Source organism: Carcharodon carcharias, chromosome 10 (assembly GCF_017639515.1).
Source record: "Carcharodon carcharias isolate sCarCar2 chromosome 10, sCarCar2.pri, whole genome shotgun sequence".
NCBI classification, from domain to species: domain Eukaryota; kingdom Metazoa; phylum Chordata; class Chondrichthyes; order Lamniformes; family Lamnidae; genus Carcharodon; species Carcharodon carcharias.
The window spans coordinates 91,415,313-91,433,000 of NC_054476.1; the positions used below are offsets into that span (position 1 = coordinate 91,415,313).

The 17,688-nt window shown below is 43.6% G+C and overlaps 1 protein-coding gene across 1 annotated transcript; it reads left to right on the top strand.

Moving 5' to 3' along the window:
• Positions 1 to 4,088: 4,088 nt before the first annotated feature.
• Positions 4,089 to 17,366, top strand: LOC121283402 (mucin-6-like). Its single transcript, XM_041197957.1, has 5 exons — positions 4,089 to 4,116; positions 7,090 to 7,228; positions 8,534 to 8,638; positions 14,650 to 14,722; positions 17,023 to 17,366. Exons 2-5 carry the CDS (start codon positions 7,100 to 7,102, stop codon positions 17,121 to 17,123), a joined length of 408 nt encoding a protein of 135 aa, XP_041053891.1. The 5' UTR covers positions 4,089 to 4,116; positions 7,090 to 7,099; the 3' UTR covers positions 17,124 to 17,366.
• Positions 17,367 to 17,688: the final 322 nt, after the last annotated feature.

The window sequence follows — 17,688 nt, forward strand, 5'->3', positions numbered from 1 at the left end:
GCTTTTCCAACCTAACCTAACCTCGTAACTAAAATCCTTCATATCCAGAACCATTCTAGTGAATCTCTTCTGCACCTTCTCAAGGACCCTCACATCCTTCCTAATGTGTGGTGACCAGAATTGGGTGTTTTACAAAGGTTCAGCTGCCTTGGTTTTGTACCTAATTCTTCTATTTATGAAGCCTAAGATCCCACAGGCTTTTCTAACTACTCTTTTAATATGTCCTGCCACCCTCAAGGATCTATGCCTGTGAATCCTCGGGTGCCTCTGGCTCTTTTAGGACTGTGCCATAAGTCTACATCGTCTCTCCCTATTCCTTCTGCCAAAATGTATTACGTCACCCATCTGTGCATTAAATTCCATCTGGCACTTGTCTATCATTTCAAATCAAGTTCAGTTTTAGCTAGAAAATAAAGAGAAATCAGAATAGCTGCAAACTCTGGAAATCCAAAATGAAACAACATTGTGGAATTTGCAGCAGGTTTATCTTCCAGCCTATCTATGTCCTGTTGCAGGTGATTTGTATCAATCTCATTGTTTCCTACACCTCAATGGTAGATTTTGATATTTTATCCTATTCCACTTATGTGTTCTATACAAAAGATTGTTATGTTTGATTCTAAGAATAATTCACCTTTAAGATTCTGTATTAAACATTAATGGAGGGTTAATACTAAATTCTCTCAGTGACTCTAAGAAGAGCTGTGCTATTATTTAATACGTTGAAAACTTTTACTCATTCTGAAGAGTCCTGAAGAGCATTTAAACCAAGTTAATTCAGGTGCTTAATTTGCTCCAGAACTTCCTAAATGCAGAATATATCCTCATTTCACAGGATTGTAACACACCTCTGTTCATTTTAGCTCCACTCAAATGCCCAACGAGTCAGGTATACTTGGAGAGTGGATCCCCCTGCTTTCCTACATGTTCCAACCTGCGCTCTACCTGTGATAGTCACGGCACATATGGATGCTTCTGCCCAGAAGGTAAACTCACTTCCTCAAATGAGTTAGAAAATAGTGATAAAGGGGAATGGCTGCAAACTCTGGAAATCCAAAATGAAACAAAATTCTGGAATTGCACTGCGAATTCATCAGTGCCTGCAAAAGAAGGCAAAATTAACATTTTGGACTCTTGACTAAAACTTGGCTGAGTGTGACTTAGCCTTGAATAAACCTAAAGAATTTAACCTCTCCTCTCACGCCCTACTGCATATCAAGAATTTACAGTTCCCTGGCTCCAACCGCCTCCTCTTCACCATGGATGTCCAATCCCTCTACACCTCCATCCCCCACCGGGATGGTGTGAGGGTTCTCCGCTTCTTCCTTGAACAGAGGCCCGAACAATCCCCATCCACCGCTACTCTCCTCCGTCTGGCTGAACAATTTCTCCTTAAACTCCTCTCACTTTCTCCAAATAAAAGGTGTGGCTATGGGTACCCACATGGGCCCAGTTATGCCTTTCTCTTTATGGAGTGTGTGGAACATTCCTTGATCCAGTCCTACTCAGGCCCCCTCCCACAACTCTTTCTCCGGTACATCGATGATTACTTCGGTGCTGCTTCATGCTCTTGTCTGGATCTGGAAAAATGTATTAATTTTGCTTCCAATTTCCACCCCTCCATTATTTTCACATGGTCCATCACTGACACTTCCCTTCCTTGACCTCTCACTCGCAATTTCTGGTGATAGACTGTCCAATAATATTCATTACAAGCCTACCGACTCCCACAGCTACCTCGACTACAGCTCCTCACACACCGCTTCCTGTAAGGACTCCATCCCATTCTCTCAGTTCCTTCGCCTCTCTCGCATCTGTTCTGATGATGCTACCTTTCAAAACAGTTCCTCTGACATGTCTTCCTTCTTCCTTAACCAAGGTTTTCCACCCACTGTGATTGACAGGGCCCTCAACCGTGTCCGGCCCATCTCCCGCGCATCCACTCTCACACCTTCCTCTCCCTCCCAGAACCATGATGGGGTCCTCCTTGTCCTCACTTATCACCCCACCAGCCTCTGCATTCAAAGGATCATCCTCCGCCGTTTCTGCCAACTCCAGCATGATGCCACATCTTCCCTTCACCACCCCCCCCCCCCCGCAACCCAGCAGCTTTCCACAGGGATTGTTCCCTCTGCGACACCCTGGTCCACTCCTCCATCACCCCCTATACCTCAAACCCCTCCCACGGCACTTTCCCATGCAACCGCAGAAGGTGCAACACCTGCCCCTTTACTTTCCATCTTCTCACCGTCCAAGGGCCCAAACACTCCTTTCAAGTGAAGCAGCATTTCACCTGCACTTCCCTCAATTTAGTCTACTGCATTCGCTGCTCCCAATGTGGTCTCCTCTACATTGGAGAGACCAAACGCAGACTGGGTGACCGCTTTGCAGAACACCTTCGGTCTGTCCGCAAGCATGACAAAAACTTCCCTGTCGCTTGCCAGTTCAACACACCACCCTGCTCTCTTGCCCACATGTCCGTCTTTGGCCTGCTGCAATGTTCCAGTGAAGCTCAACGCAAACTGGAGAAACAACACCTCATCTTCCGACTAGGCCCTTTACAGCCTTCCGTACTTAATAATGAGTTCAACAATTTCAGATCATGAACTCTCTCCTCCATCCCTACCCCATTTCCGATCCCCCTTTTTCCAATAATTTATAATTTTTTACAACTATATTTTTTTCTTTTCCCTCCTATTTTTAAATTTATTTCAATCTAATGTTTCATCTTGACTTTTTAGCCCATTTTGAACCCTTCCCCTCACCCCACCCACACTAGGGCCATTTGCCACTAGCTTGTCCTGCTTACCTCCCTTAATGTCCCCATTAGCACATCCTTTAGATAATATCATGACTGTCAACACTCCTTTGTCCTTTTGTCTATGACATCTTTGGCAGTCTCTTCTTGGCCTCCACCTATCACTGGCCCCCTATCGAGCTCTCCTGTCCCACCCCCTTCTACCAGCTTATATTTCATCTCGTTTCTATATGCCTTAGTTCTGATGAAGGGTCATATGAACTCAAAACGTCAACTGTGTTTCTCTCCACAGATGCTGTCAGACCTGCTGAGTTTTTCCAGGTATTTTTGTTTTTGTTCTAGATTTCCAGCATCTGCAGTATTTTGCTTTTATCTAAAGAATTTAATGTCTTGGCTGTGAATTTCTGTAGAAGATCTCCTGCTCTCTCAGAAGCAGAGAAGAACCTCAATTTATGTGCATCAGGGGGATTCCACACACTTCTAGTGAAGTTATGGCAGTGAACAGGAACGTTTTTGATGAAATCCCCATCCAGACAATATCCATCAACAATATTTACTCTCAGGTCATTATTGAACAGCATTAGGTGGTGAAGAGTAGAAAACTAGCAAAATTGCAAGTGAACATTTTCAATGCAAAATATGGTTTGAATGTTAATCAGCTAATATTGCAGATAATGTTGAAGTATTATTGCTTCTATTAAAAAGCGTTCTTCACCTTCTGTCACAAAGGGTTAGCAATAAAAATATTGAGAAAGCTCATTTATTTTCATTGCATGAGGTGCATTTTTAACTGAAGTTACAAAAATGACTGTACTAAATACTTTTTTGGTAATTACATTGGAATACATAGGATAATCAGCACAGAAAAAAGCCATTCAGCCCAACCAGTTCATGCCAGTGCATATACTCCACTTGAGCCTCCTTGCATCTTTTCTTCTCTAAAGTTCCATATTCTTATCACTCATTGGATGAAAAGGTTTCTTCTGAATGAGCTATTCATCATATGTACTGCTATTTATGTTGTAAAGGGGCCTGGGAGTTTTTTAAACGTAACTTACCTATGTTATTGCAAGTATTAGGATAACCATCAGATTATAATCCTTCTACTCTGCAAAAGATGTCCCTCTCGGACCAGGAGAATAATAAGCTTAGAATGGAGATGTGTAGATATGAGAAATGACCTGCGGTTGAGTAATTCTTCCATCAGAGTATATACTTACTGCTATATTTTCCACAGGTACAGTTTTTGATGACATTACCAACAAAGGCATGTGCATACATCTATATGAGTGTCCCTGCACTTGGAATGGGGCATTCTACAGTCCTGGAGATAAAATATCTGCACTCTGCAGAAACTGGTAAAATAAAATCCTACTACTATCATTTAGTACAAACCTTGGAGTAAATTTTCAATTTGATGATTAATCATGATGGAAATTGCAACATTTGCATTTTCATTGATTGTAATGATATGAAAATGATACTGTTTCTATAATGGGTAGCTGGTTCACAACACTTGCTTAAGTTAAAAATCTACCCTATTGGACTAGATTCTGTGGCTGTAATATGGCAAACCTGTCAGAGATCTCCATCACTACTCTACTTAACTGACAGCAACTTCTAGTGTCCACACATGTTCAGTTAAATGTGGAAATCCAAAAGTTTCTGTCACTGTTTCCCCAACCCTCCACAGGCTGCACTGCTGAAGTCCTCACGAGGGAAATCAATTAGAAATCACAAAATTGATATTACCTTCCACTTGTTATGAAAACTATGGTACTAATTTTGCTGTAAAATTGTAAAAATTGGAGTCAATGGGAATCAGTGGAAAAACTCTCCGCTGGTTGGAGTCATGCCTAACACAAAGGAAGATGGTTGTTGGAGGTCAGCCATCTCAGTTCCAGGACATCACTGCAGGAGTTCATCAGGGTAGTGTCCTAGGCCCAACCATCTTCAGCTGCTTCATCAATGACCTTCCTTCCATCATAAGGTCAGAAGTGGGAATATTCGCTGATGATTGCACAATGTTTTGCTCCATTGGCGACTCCTCAGATACTGAAACAGTCCATGTCGAAATGCAGCAAGAACTGGATAACATCCAGGCTTGGGCTGACAAGTGACAAGTAACATTCATGCCACACAAGTGCCAAGCACTGGCCATCTAACCATCACCTCTTGACATTCAATGTCATTACCATCGCTGAATCCCCCACTGTCAACATCTTGGAGGTTACCATTAACCAGGAACTGAACTGAACTAGCTATATAAGTACTGTGGCTACAAGAGCAGGTCAGAGGCTAGGAATCCTGTGGCAAGTAACTCAGCTCCTGACTCTCCAAAGCCTGTCCAATCTACAGTGCACATCAGGAGTGTGATGGAATGCTCTCCACTTGCCTGGATGCGTGCAGCTCCAACAACACTCAGGAAGTTTGACACCATCCAGGACAAAGCAGCCCACTCAATTGGCACCCCATCCACAAACATCCACTCCCTCCACCACTGACAAATAGTGGAAACAGTGTGTACCATCTACAAGATGCACTGCAGAAACTCACCAAGGTCCTTAGGCAGCACCTTTCAAACCCACAACCACTACCATCTAGGATAAGAGCAGCAGACACATGGGAACACCACCACCTCAAAGTTCCTCTCCAAGCCACTCACCATCCTGACTTGGAAATATATTGCCATTCCTTCATTACCTCTGGGTCAAAATCCTGGAACCCCCTCCCTAACAGTACTGTGGGTGTACCCACACCACATGGACTGCAGCAGTTCAAGAAGGCAGCTCACCACCACCTTCTCAAGGGCAATTAGGGAGTGAATGATAAAATCCACCTGTTACTTCCTAATTTGCTGTTTGTGAAAATGTTTCAATGTAATTTGCTGCTTAGCCTGCTTGTTGGAATCCCCATTGGTCGACACCATAGATTCCTAAAGCTGATGCCAGAATGAAAATAATATCAGGAAAGGTGAAAGCCATGCAACAAGGCTTGCAAGATCTTTGTGGGCAGCTTCCTTCAAGGTCAGCATCAAGCATCATCACTTTGCTGCTGTGCTCAAAATCTGGACTGGTGTTTTGGAGACCGCTATTCCCAGCTTCAATACTTTAACACAGGAATAAATAGGGGTAAAATTAAGGCAGAAAATGCAAACTTATTTGTCCATTTCAGGGATGTTGTGGGAAAACCTGCACCTCCAGAAATGAGGTCAACAAGTAAAATGGGTAGATGTATGTCTGTTAAGGTATTGTTAATGTCAGTAACAAAGCACTCAATTTATAATTTATTATTCAACTGTCAGCTGCATTTCAAAGCTATGCAGGTGAATTAAAATTATTTTACCCTTGGTCAGTCCTGAATTTAAAGAACAGGAAGATTTCATAGTATCACCACAGAGAGGAGCCTATACATTGTGAAAGGAGGGAGGACATCCAAATGTAGCAAGGCAGGGAGGAAACCAGCTGGAGGGGAAAAAGGAGTGAGGCTGTACGACTTTTATTTCCAATTTTACTGCAGGGCAACTGCAGTATGTTATGACCAGTTTTTTCTGTCTCAGTTCAAATTGCAAAATTTCTACTCAGTTGAAAGTTGCAAAATTATATTTTCAAAAATAAAGGGGCATTGTCTCATGACAAGTATTAGTTTTGTGTACATGCACAGGATAATTCCAGTGAGGCAGTAAAATTGTTTGAAAGGAGTCACTTGGGCTCATTCCATGGCTATGCGAATGTTTCATGTACAGTATAGAATTATACAGCACAGAAAGGCTTTTTGGCCCATTGTACCTCTGCCATTATTTTTTGTAGGACTATCCAATTAATCCTACTTCTGAGCTTTTCCCCATTGCCCTGTAATTTTTTCCCTTCCATTTCACTTTTGAATGTTAACATTGAGAGTTTCTTGTCATCTGCAAACTTTGAAATTGTACCTGTTATCCTAGTCAGTAATACATATCAAAATAGAACATATTGGAAAGGCTTTAGTTGATCATCTGTGAAAGTTATGATGGCAAAGTTGAGAGAAGCTCCAAGAAAATCCAGACCTAAGGTTTTTTCCATATAAATGTAATCTTTGGTCATGATCAGCTGCAGTAGCTTCAACATAATATTGGCAAAAACCTGGATTGACCCCGCAGTTGGATTTCCACAAAAGCTATGACAGCTTACAGGAGAACACCAGAGGAAAATGTCTCAGAATGAGACATTTTTAACAATTGCTACAAAGTTAGCCAGGTGTAGAATTATTCCTGAAGGAAGAATATGTTGACAATATGTATTATTGTCTTATGTGTGAATTATTTACATTCAATATGTTTACTGTTTGTACAGCGTGTGTTTGATGGGGCAGTGGAAATGCATTAACTTCCTGTGTCCAGGCCGATGTTCCATTGAAGGCAGTTCATTTGTTACGACATTTGATTCAAGACAGTATCGATTCCACTCAGTCTGCATCTTTGTGCTGGTCAAAGTAAGATTTTGAGCCAGTTTATTCACACTTTTATGAAGTTAAATGACAGAGCGAAGTTAGTCTTCAATGTCCCTGAGAGTTACGTACTGTCAGCATATGATTGGGTTGTTTTAAATACTATCATGCTATGCTGGTGAGCTTTTAATGCTTGGAAATGATGGCAAACACCATTTAAAAATGAGATTAGTCAAGCAATGAAAGAAAGGCCCTGATGGTCCTGATACACAGTGGGACCTGATGGCAAACTTCTGCTTCTCCCGTGGTTCTGAGGACAAGATCTTGAGGGTGAGGCCCTCAAAGACAGAAAAGTCTTGAGGGTGAAGTATGGCTTATAGAAGGGATCCTGAGGACAGGTACTGCCTATGGGTAGGATCCTGAGGATGAGTTATTGCCTATAGAAGGGATCCTGAGGGTGAGATACTGCCTATAGAAGGAGCCCCAACAGTGAGGTACTCCCTGTAGAAAGAGTCCTAAGGATGAGATCCTGAGGACAAGGTTTTGTCTATAAAAGGGGCACTGAAGCAATGCCCTGTTTATAGAAAGGGTCCTAAGTATTAGGCCTCTTATAGAAGGGACCAGGTGCTGAGCTCCTTCTTAACCTGAGGCACCAAGAGATCCTTCATTAAACACATGTTTGTGGCAATAATGTTATTTTAACAGTTAACAGCAGATCTCTCCGTCTCCTCATTGCCTACTTTCCTGAATAACAAGCAGATTTGTCTGTTGGGAATGCCACTATATATGTGACTGGGAAGAACGTGACACTGAGTACCTTTTTGTGTCACTTTGGAAAGGTGAAATTTTAAAGGGAGGTAGCGCTGAAAGCTTCATTCTAGTTACCAACAAGTACAAACATGGCATTGGATCTTTGCTAAACAAAAACAGAATTACCTGGAAAAACTCAGCAGGTCTGGCAGCATCGGCGGAGAAGAAAAGAGTTGACGTTTCGAGTCCTCATGACCCTTCGACAGAACTGCCAGACCTGCTGAGTTTTTCCAGGTAATTCTGTTTTTGTTTTGGATTTCCAGCATCCGCAGTTTTTTTGTTTTTATTGGATCTTTGCTGCTTAATTTGGATTAACAGTGAAGCTCGTCCATTGATTATTAATATGTGATGATCTCTAATGAACACACAAATATAGTAAATGCCTAATAGGTTATTTAAAAATGTTTTTTCAAAGATAATTCATGGAAGGATGAATAGCAACTGATTTGGTGGGTGTAGAAGCAGTCTACACTGAATGTAGTAAATAATGTTTCTCTGTAATTCTCTCATTAACAAGTGATTTGCATTTTATCCCTGCAGAGTCCAATGATACCTGGCAATGGACACATAGAGGCACAATTTGAGAAATCTGGTGTGAAGTCCACAGAAACCTCTTTAAGTGCCATAATTTACACCAGTGATAAGGTGAGTATTTTAGTGTGGCATAACAGATAAAAATAAGAGTTTGAAACAAGGAGAAGCCGTATTGGATGATTAAAGTTCATAAATCGGCAGAAAGCCTTCAGGCCCTTCATATTTGTGCTAGCTCTCTTAAAGAGGCCTATACTTAGTTCCATTCCTCTGTTTATCCACTTCCCTTTCACAAGAGTTCTATTTCCAGTCCAGTTTTTTGTGGACTGTTCTATATCCTAATAAAATTGGTGTAAAAATAACTCTCAGAGGGATAAATTCAGAAGTGCCCATTTTTAGGCAGCTCAGACGGACAGGGTTAATAGCCATAAAAACAAAAAAACTGCGGATGTTGGAAATCCAAAGCAAAAACAGAATTACCTGGAAAAACTCAGCAGGTCTGGCAGCATCAGCGGAGAAGAAAAGAGTTGACGTTTGGAGACCTCATGACCCTTCCACAGAACTGAGCGAATATAAGGAGAGGGGTGAAATATAAGCTGGTTTACTGTGCGGGGGTGGGGTGGGGGTGGGGGGGTGGGTGGGGGTGGTGGTGGTGGGGGTGTTGGGGGTGGGGGGGGAAGAGAAGTGGAGGGGGGTGGTGTGGTTGTAGGGACAAGCAAGCAGTGGTAGTAGCAGATAATCAAATGATGTCACAGACAAAAGAACACAGGTGTTGAAGGTAGTTATATTATCTAAACGAATGTGCTAATTAAGAATGGATGGTAGGGCACTAAAGGTACAGCTCTAATGTGGGTGGGGTGGAAAGACTAGCGGGGCATTAAAGAATTAAAAATAATGGAAATAGGTAGGAAGAGAGAAATCTATTTTAATTATTGGAAAAAAACAAAAGAAGGGGAAGAAACGGAAAGGGGGTGAGGATGGAGGAGGGAGTTCAAGAGTTCAACATCTAAAGTTGTTGAATTCAATATTCAGTCCGGAAGGGTGTAAAGTGCCTAGTCGGAAGATGAGGTGCTGTTCCTCCAGTTTGCGTTGGGCTTCACTGGAACAATGCAGCAAGCCAAGGACAGACATGTGGGCAAGAGAGCAGGGTGAAGTGTTAAAATGGCAAGCAACAGGGAGGTTTTGGGTTATTCTTGCGGACAGACCGCAGGTGTTCTGCAAAGCGGTCACCCCGTTTACATTTGGTCTCTCCAATGTAGAGGAGACCACATTGGGAGCAACGAATACAGTAGATAAGTTGGGGGAAATGCAAGTGAAATGCTGCTTCACTTGAAAGGAATGTTTGGGCCCTTGGATGGTGAAGAGAGAGGAAGTGAAGGGGCAGGTGTTACATCTTTTGCGTGGGCATGGGAAGGTGCCATAGGTGGGGGTTGAGGAGTAGGGGGTGATGGAGGAGTGGACCAGGGTGTCCCGGAGGGAACGATCCCTATGGAATGCCGCCAGGCGGGGTGAAGGGAAGATGTGTTTGGTGGTGGCATCATGCTGGAGTTGGCGGAAATGGCGGAGGATGATCCTTTGAATGCGGAGGCTGGTGGGGTGACAAGTGATGACAAGGGGGACCATTTCATGTTCTATCTCCCCTTGTCCAGTCCGTTCCCACCTACATCCATGATTCCTCTGACACCTTACGTCACATCAACAATTTCCAGTTCCCTGGCCAACCGCTTCCTCTTCACCATGGACGTCCAATCCCTCTACACCTCCATCTCCCACCAGGATGGTCTGAGGGCCCTTAGCTTCTTCCTCGAACAGAGGCCCGAACAATCCCCATCCACCACTACTCTCCTCCGTCTGGCTGAACTTGTGCTCACACTGAACAATTTCTCCTTTAACTCCTCTCACTTCCTCCAAATAAAAGGTGTGGCTATGGGTACCCGCATGGGCCCCAGCTATGCCTGTCTCTTTATGGGGTATGTGGAACATTCCTTGTTCCAGTCCTACTCCGGCCCCCTTCCACAACTTTTTCTCCGGTACGTTGATGATTATTTCGGTGCTGCTTCATGCTCTTGTCGGGACTTGGAAAAATTTATTAATTTTGCTTCCAGTCTCCAGCCCTCCATCATTTTCACATGGTCCATCTCTGACACTTCCCTTCTCTTCCTTGACCTCTCTGTCTCAATCACTGGTGATAGACTGACCACCAATATCCATTACAAGCCTACTGACTCCCACAGCTACCTCGACTACAGCTCCTCACACACCGCTTCCTGTAAGGACTCCATCCCATTCTCTCAGTTCCTTTGCCCTGTTGCATCTGTTCTGATGATGCTACCTTCAAAAACAGTTCCTCTGACATGTCCTCCTTCTTCCTTAACTGAGGTTTTCCACCCATGGTCATTGACAGGGCCCTCATCTGTGTCCGGCCCATCTCCCACGCATCCGCCCTCACGCCTTCTCCTCCCTCCCAGAAACATGATAGGGTCCCCCTTGTCCTCACTTATCACCCCACCAGCCTCCGCATTCAAAGGATCATCCTCCGCCATTTCCGCCAACTCCAGCATGATGCCACCACCAAACACATCTTCCCTTCACCCCCACCCCCCCCGGCAGCATTCCGTAGGGATCGTTCCCTCCGGGACACCCTGGTCCACTCCTCCATCACCCCCTACTCCTCAACCCCCACCTATGGCACCTCCCCTTCCCACGCAAAAGATGTAACACCTGCCCCTTCACTTCCTCTCTCCTCACCGTCCAAGGGCCCAAACATTCCTTTCAAGTGAAGCAGCATTTCACTTGCATTTCCCCGAACTTAGTCTACTGCAATGTGGTCTCCTCTACATTGGAGAGACCAAATGTAAACTGGGCGACCACTTTGCAGAACACCTGCGGTCTGTCCGCAAGAATGACCCAAACCTCCCTGTCGCTTGCCATTTTAACACTCCACCCTGCTCTCTTGCCCACATGTCTGTCCTTGGCTTGCTGCATTGTTCCAGTGAAGCCCAACGCAAACTGGAGGAACAGCACCTCATAAGGCACTTTACAGCCTTCCAGATTGAATATTGAATTCAACAACTTAAGATCTTGAACTCCTTCCTCCATCCCCACCCCCTTTCTGTTTTCCCCCTTCCTTTTGTTTTTTTCCAATAACTTATATAGATTTTTCTTTTCCCACCTATTTCCATTATTCTTAAATCTTTTATGCCCCGCTAGTCTTTCCACCCTACCCCCACTAGAGCTGTACCATTAGTGCCCTGCCATCCATTCTTAATTAGCACATTTGTTTAGATAGTATCACTACCTTCAACACCTTTGTGTTCTTTTGTTCTTTTGTCTGTGACATCTTTTGATTATCTGCTCCTATCACTGCTTGCTTGTCCCTGCAACCACACCACCCCCCAACTTCTCTCCCCCCCCTCCATCTTAAACCAGCTTATATTTCACCCCTCTCCTTATATTTGCTCAGTTCTGTCGAAGGGTCATGAGGACTCGAAACATCAACTCTTTTCTTCTCCGCCAGTGCTGCGAGACCTGCTGAGTTTTTCCAGGTTATTCTGTTTTTGTTTTGGGTTAACAGCCTCCTCCTCAAATGAGGAGGTCCTGGGAACCCAGGATTGTGGGCCTCAGATCCCATTGTAATATAGATGATTCTGTGAAATTAGCCCATACAGGTTAGTGCTCCAGTTTCCAGCTAAGTGACCAAGTTTGATCACGGGGTTGTGGAGTAGTATTGATGGACCTTGGAGTCCGTGATCGGGGTTCCACGTTGAGGGGATGGGTTGGGGGGCATTGTAGGTAGGAAGATTGCAGACCTCAGAAGTACTTTGGTAGGTCAGGAATGCTATTGGGTGGTCTAGGAATCTGTGCAGGACCAGGGTGAGTGTCGGCCAAGTTGGCAATTTTTTGGGTTTGGGGTCAACCTGGGTATGCAGGTTGTTACTGCAGGTGTGGATTAGAAAGAATGTTGGAGATTTCAGAACTGGCAGTGCTGATGATTATGTAAAATATGTGCGGTTTACGTATATGGTGTATGGAGTTGGATTTCTCAGAAGCATCCAACACTGGTACCATCTGCCTCTGGACATATCAAAGTTTCAATAGAGACCAGAGGCAGGTGTAAGCCTCTTGCTCGAATATGCAAATAAACTAATGCCTGCTTCAGATGCGAGTAAAGGATGCATCTCGTTAGTTCTTCACCAAGATGGCACCCTGCTCACTTCCCTTCAGATGTATGCATGGGTTTACTTTTTAATCCTTATGTAACTGCATGGCAGCTAAAAAAGTGTGTTAAATATCTTAATTTCATCCCCTTATCTTCTCCCTTTGTCATTTTGGTGAAAGATGAGGCTGAAGCATTTGCAACCATCTTCAGTCAGAAGTGCCGAGTGGATGATCCATTTTAACCTCCTCCTTAGGTCCCTACATCATAGATACTAGTCTTCAGCCAATTCAGATCACTCCACATAATATCAAGAAATGGCTGATGGCACTGGATACAACAAAGGACATGGGGCCCATGACAACATCCTGGCAGTTGTACTGAAGACTTGTGCTTCATCCCTAGCCAAGCTGTGCCAGTATAGCTACAACATTGGTTCCCACTAAACAATGTGGAAAATTGCCCAGGTTTGTCCTATCCACAAAAAGCAGGACAAATCCAACCCAGCCAAGTACCTAACAAAATTGAAGTCAAAGGGAACTGGGGGATAACTCTCCACTCATACCCAGTACAAAGGAAGATGATTGTGGTCATTGGAAGTCAATCGTCTCAGGTCTAGGACATCACTGTAGAGGTTCCTCAGGATACTGTCCTAGGCTCAACCATCTTCAGCTGCTTCCTCAATGATCTTCCTTCCATCATAAGGTCAGAAGTGAGATTACCATGTTCAGTGTCATCAGACACTGAGGCAGCCCGTGTCCACATACAGAAAAACCTGGACAACATTTTGGCTTGTGTTAATAGATGGTAGGTAACATTCACAGCACATAAGTGCAAGGGAATGACCATCATCACAAGAAAGAATCTAACCATGAATCCCCCTCCATCAACCTCCTGGGTGTTATTGTTGACCAGAAACTTAACTGGACCAGCTTAATAAATGCTTTGGCTGCAAGAGCAGGTCAGAGGCTGGAAATCCTGTGGTGTTTAACTCTCAACTCCTGATTCCCAAAAGCCTGTCCGCCATCTACAAGACACAAGTCAAGAATGGGCTGGAATACTTTCCACTTGCCTGGATGAGTGCAGCTGCAACAACATTCAAGAGGCTTGAGACCATCCAGGACAAAGCCCGCTTGATTGGCACCCACCCACCCACACCCCTACCCCCGACTTCATCCTCCACCTTAAACATTCACTCCCTCTACCACCGACGCACAGTAGCAGCAGCATGTACCAGGTACAAGACGCACTGCAGTGACTTACCAAGACTCCTTCAACAGCATTTTTCAAACTGACAACCTCTTCTGCCTAGAAGGACAAGGGCAGCAGACACATGGGAACAACCCACCTGCAAGCTCCCCTCCAAGTTATGCACATGGAACCATATCACCATTGGGTCAAAATCCTGGCTCTCACTTCTCAAAAGAACTGTTGGTGTACCTAAACCACCAGCAGTTCAAGAAGATGGCTCACCAACACCTTCTCAAGGGCAATCAGAGATGTGCAAAAAATACTGGCCTTGCCAGTGTCGCTAAAATCCCATACTGTTATGCTGTCTGGTCACTTACTGACCACTGAAAATATTTATTTCCTGATTTAGCCCATAAAAAGCTGTCAGAATGGAGAGAACCTCCATCAGATCTTCTCTTCCCATTCTCTAGACTGATAAAAAATGTCCATGCCAAAGCTTCAGGTGCCCTCTCAGTGGAACTCTCTGCATCCTTCCAATGACTTTGAAATCCTTTCTAAAGTAAGGCACCCAAAACTGAATACAGTATTAGAATTGTAGCTAAACCATTGATTGTATATATAGAGGGATTCTGAGGGTAAGAACAGGAATGTAGAGAAGGAATGAGGCTTTGTCAAGAGGAGTCCTATGGGTGATATTTCTTTTATAAAGGGGGTCTTGAGCCTGCTTAAAGTCTCCATGTGGGAGATGTCTTTGTTCAACAGTGGTATTGTTTTACAGATAAAAATTACCTTCCTGAATCTGGGCATGGTATACGTGAATTATCAGATCCAGAGTCTACCCTTCCTGAAAGGTAAATACATACTGATTTAGTTTTGTTAACCTAGCAAATCTTCCTTAAACATCTTCACAGGTGACCAAGTACTGACCTGGAGTCGGGGGAAGGTAAAGGGGGCTGACTAAATGCAATGTCAGAGAGTTTTTGAACAGGCTTTTGAAGGGTGGGGAGAGATATTCCAAGAACACCTGCCTTAAATAGGCAGCTTGAGAGCAAATTTCTTCAAGGAAATGGGCATCAGGAGTTGGAAATTTTCCCCACTTGAAGGAGCCCACCCACCCTGTCCTTGTGTTGGGAAGGCAGGCATTGGCTGGAAATGGGCCTGCCACCTCCCAAGGCAGCAACGGAGGCAGGTGGATGGCAAGGCTGGCAGGTTAAAGGCCTGCCTCTGTTCACTGGGTCATCAGCCCCGATGTAATTGTGGTTGTTTGTCCCTCTAACCCTCACCCCCACAACCCCTCTATGCCTCCTCATATCTCTTATGGCCCATCGTGTGCTCATGCCCCCATTTCACTCCATGCCCACTGAACCAGTATGCACTAGGTATGCAATCAATGTGTCACATAAAAACACTGGAAGGTGTTTGAAATGTTGATGAGAAAAATAGCCATTCAAAAGTCCCTTTCAAATGTTTTGCCCCTCTTAACTTCAGATAAAGCTGTCAACCAAGCATAGGTATCAAAAGTCCCATTGAGCAAACCTTTAGTCAACTTCACACCTCTTAATCTTGTTCATTTGAACACAAAGACATTGAAAAAAATGCTTCAAAGAAAGATCAGGTAAGAATGATAATACAACTGTCAATCAAACAAAGACAACTCTACCCTTTACAGCTGAATAAGATACCTTTGTTGGGCTGTGTCCATTAGTTATTCTTGGAGTTCAGCCAAGCATTCATAATGAGACTATTTGGGTTTGGCGGGGGGAACAGATGCCTGGCCATCTGCTCAACCCACTTCTTTTGATACAGTTGCCAGAAGGCCTTATTATCAATGCTTGGCTGTGCTCCAAGAATGGATAATAATTTCAGCCCAAAAGGGATCTGTTTACTTTAGCTTTGCTTGATTGGCATTTTTATTACCTTGTAATAAACTGAGCTTTCATTGATGTTGTTTTTCAATGCCTGTGTGTTTATTGTAAAAGATGAAGAGGTATGGAGTATATTAAAGATTTCTTGAATGGGACTTTCAATGCTCATATTTAATTGACAGCTTTATGACAAGGTAAGAGGGCATTGTTCTTCACAGTGAATGTTGAATGCCTGCTTGTTTTATTGGTTCCCGACTCCAGACTAGGCTTTTCCCATGGCTTACAACACCCCTGAGGAGCTATGAACCATGTTTCCTGCAAAAGCTAGCGCAACTCCATGAAAGTGATGGCGGGGGGTGGGGGTGGTGTTCTGAAAAGCCCAACCCACAGATGGAATTGAGCCCTGTCCACCATTTTTAAAACTGTTTTGCCTCCATTCTGACACAGATGGAGACATGAAAATCAGGGCCATGATGGCTGAAGTTGATGGTGGAGAGGAGGGTGAGAATGATGTGCATTAGGGCTAACTGGGTTAATATAAAGTTCAAGGTGAACTGTAGGACTCGAGCATGTTGTAGGTGGAGCAAGGCAATGGAGTGATCTTATAGGTAAAAGTGATATTGAAGCCATTAAGCTGGGAAAGTGTAGGTTAAGATGCAGGTGGTAGAACTTTGGACGAGTTGACGTTATTAAAGTGTTGTGGTGAACGCAAATTAAGGGTAAAGGCAGATGACAGTGGGAGTATGCGATGCTGATGATACACAGATGTGAGATTTCAAGCTCAGCTCATGATTAAACAGGGCACGAAGGTTGGTGATCCACAGGCCCAGTTTAATTGAGCAGTTATGGGAGAGGACGGAGTCAGGAGTTATGCTGTGAAGTTTCTGATAGCGAGTGAAAAGTATTGCTGCTCTTGCTGATATTCCAGTGGAGAAAGTTCCAGGCCATGAGAGGTGGACAATTTAATAAAAGTCAAGAAGTTGTGTTTACTGAAACTGCAGTAGGAAATGATGAAGGTAAAGTCCTCATTAAGTATGTTTAAATAGCTAGTTATGGTAGCCAGGCATGAGTTGTTAGGTCAGCCCAAAGGTAGGGCGCTTTTCAGAAAGTATTTATATTATTCTGAATTTTATGATGTGCATATTATTAATTCCAGAGTTCTATTTATAATATTATTTGCTTAAGTGGATGATTTTATAGTAATTTTGTGTCTGTTATAAGTAGCGCTGGTATTTTTTTTAAACCTTTTCTCTTTATTCACCCAACAAAATATCCCACTAACTCAGATCACCTTGAAGCATGCCACCACATTGAAAAAAATCTCAACATGACATTGAGGAAGCATGGACTGAAGAACAGCAGAGGAAACCTGGACAAGATAGCTTAGTTTTAACTTGATTTACCAGTTGCTGAAGACATGATAATAACCGCTGTGGGTACAATGAAGGCAGTTAGCAGAATAGAAATCATGATTAGCACTGTTATTACCATGTTTGGACAACATTGCTATTTGTGTTATTCTATCGCGGTTTAATGCCTCCTTTAAACTAACACTTGGATGGTTGGGTGTGTGGGTGCTATGTGTCCGGGTGGAAGTGGTGAGTTTCAATGTAGGCGAATGTAAGGTCATCCATTTTGGATCTAAGGAAGATGATGAGGGGATTTTCTAACTGGTGAGAAGCTAGAAACTGCACGAGCAGAGCGATTTAGGGGTCCAAAGCCAGAAATCACCAAAAGCTTGTGGACAGATATAAAAATAATTTAAAAAGCTATTAGACTGTTGGGCATCAGCTCAAGAGAGCTGGAATATAAAGGGGTGCAAGTTTTTTACAATTGTACAGAGGTCTGGCTAAACTCCACCTGGAGCATTGCATATGGTTCTGGCACCACACCTTAGGGAGGTTATATTGGCCTTAGAGGTGGTGCAACACAGATTCAGCAGAATAATATTG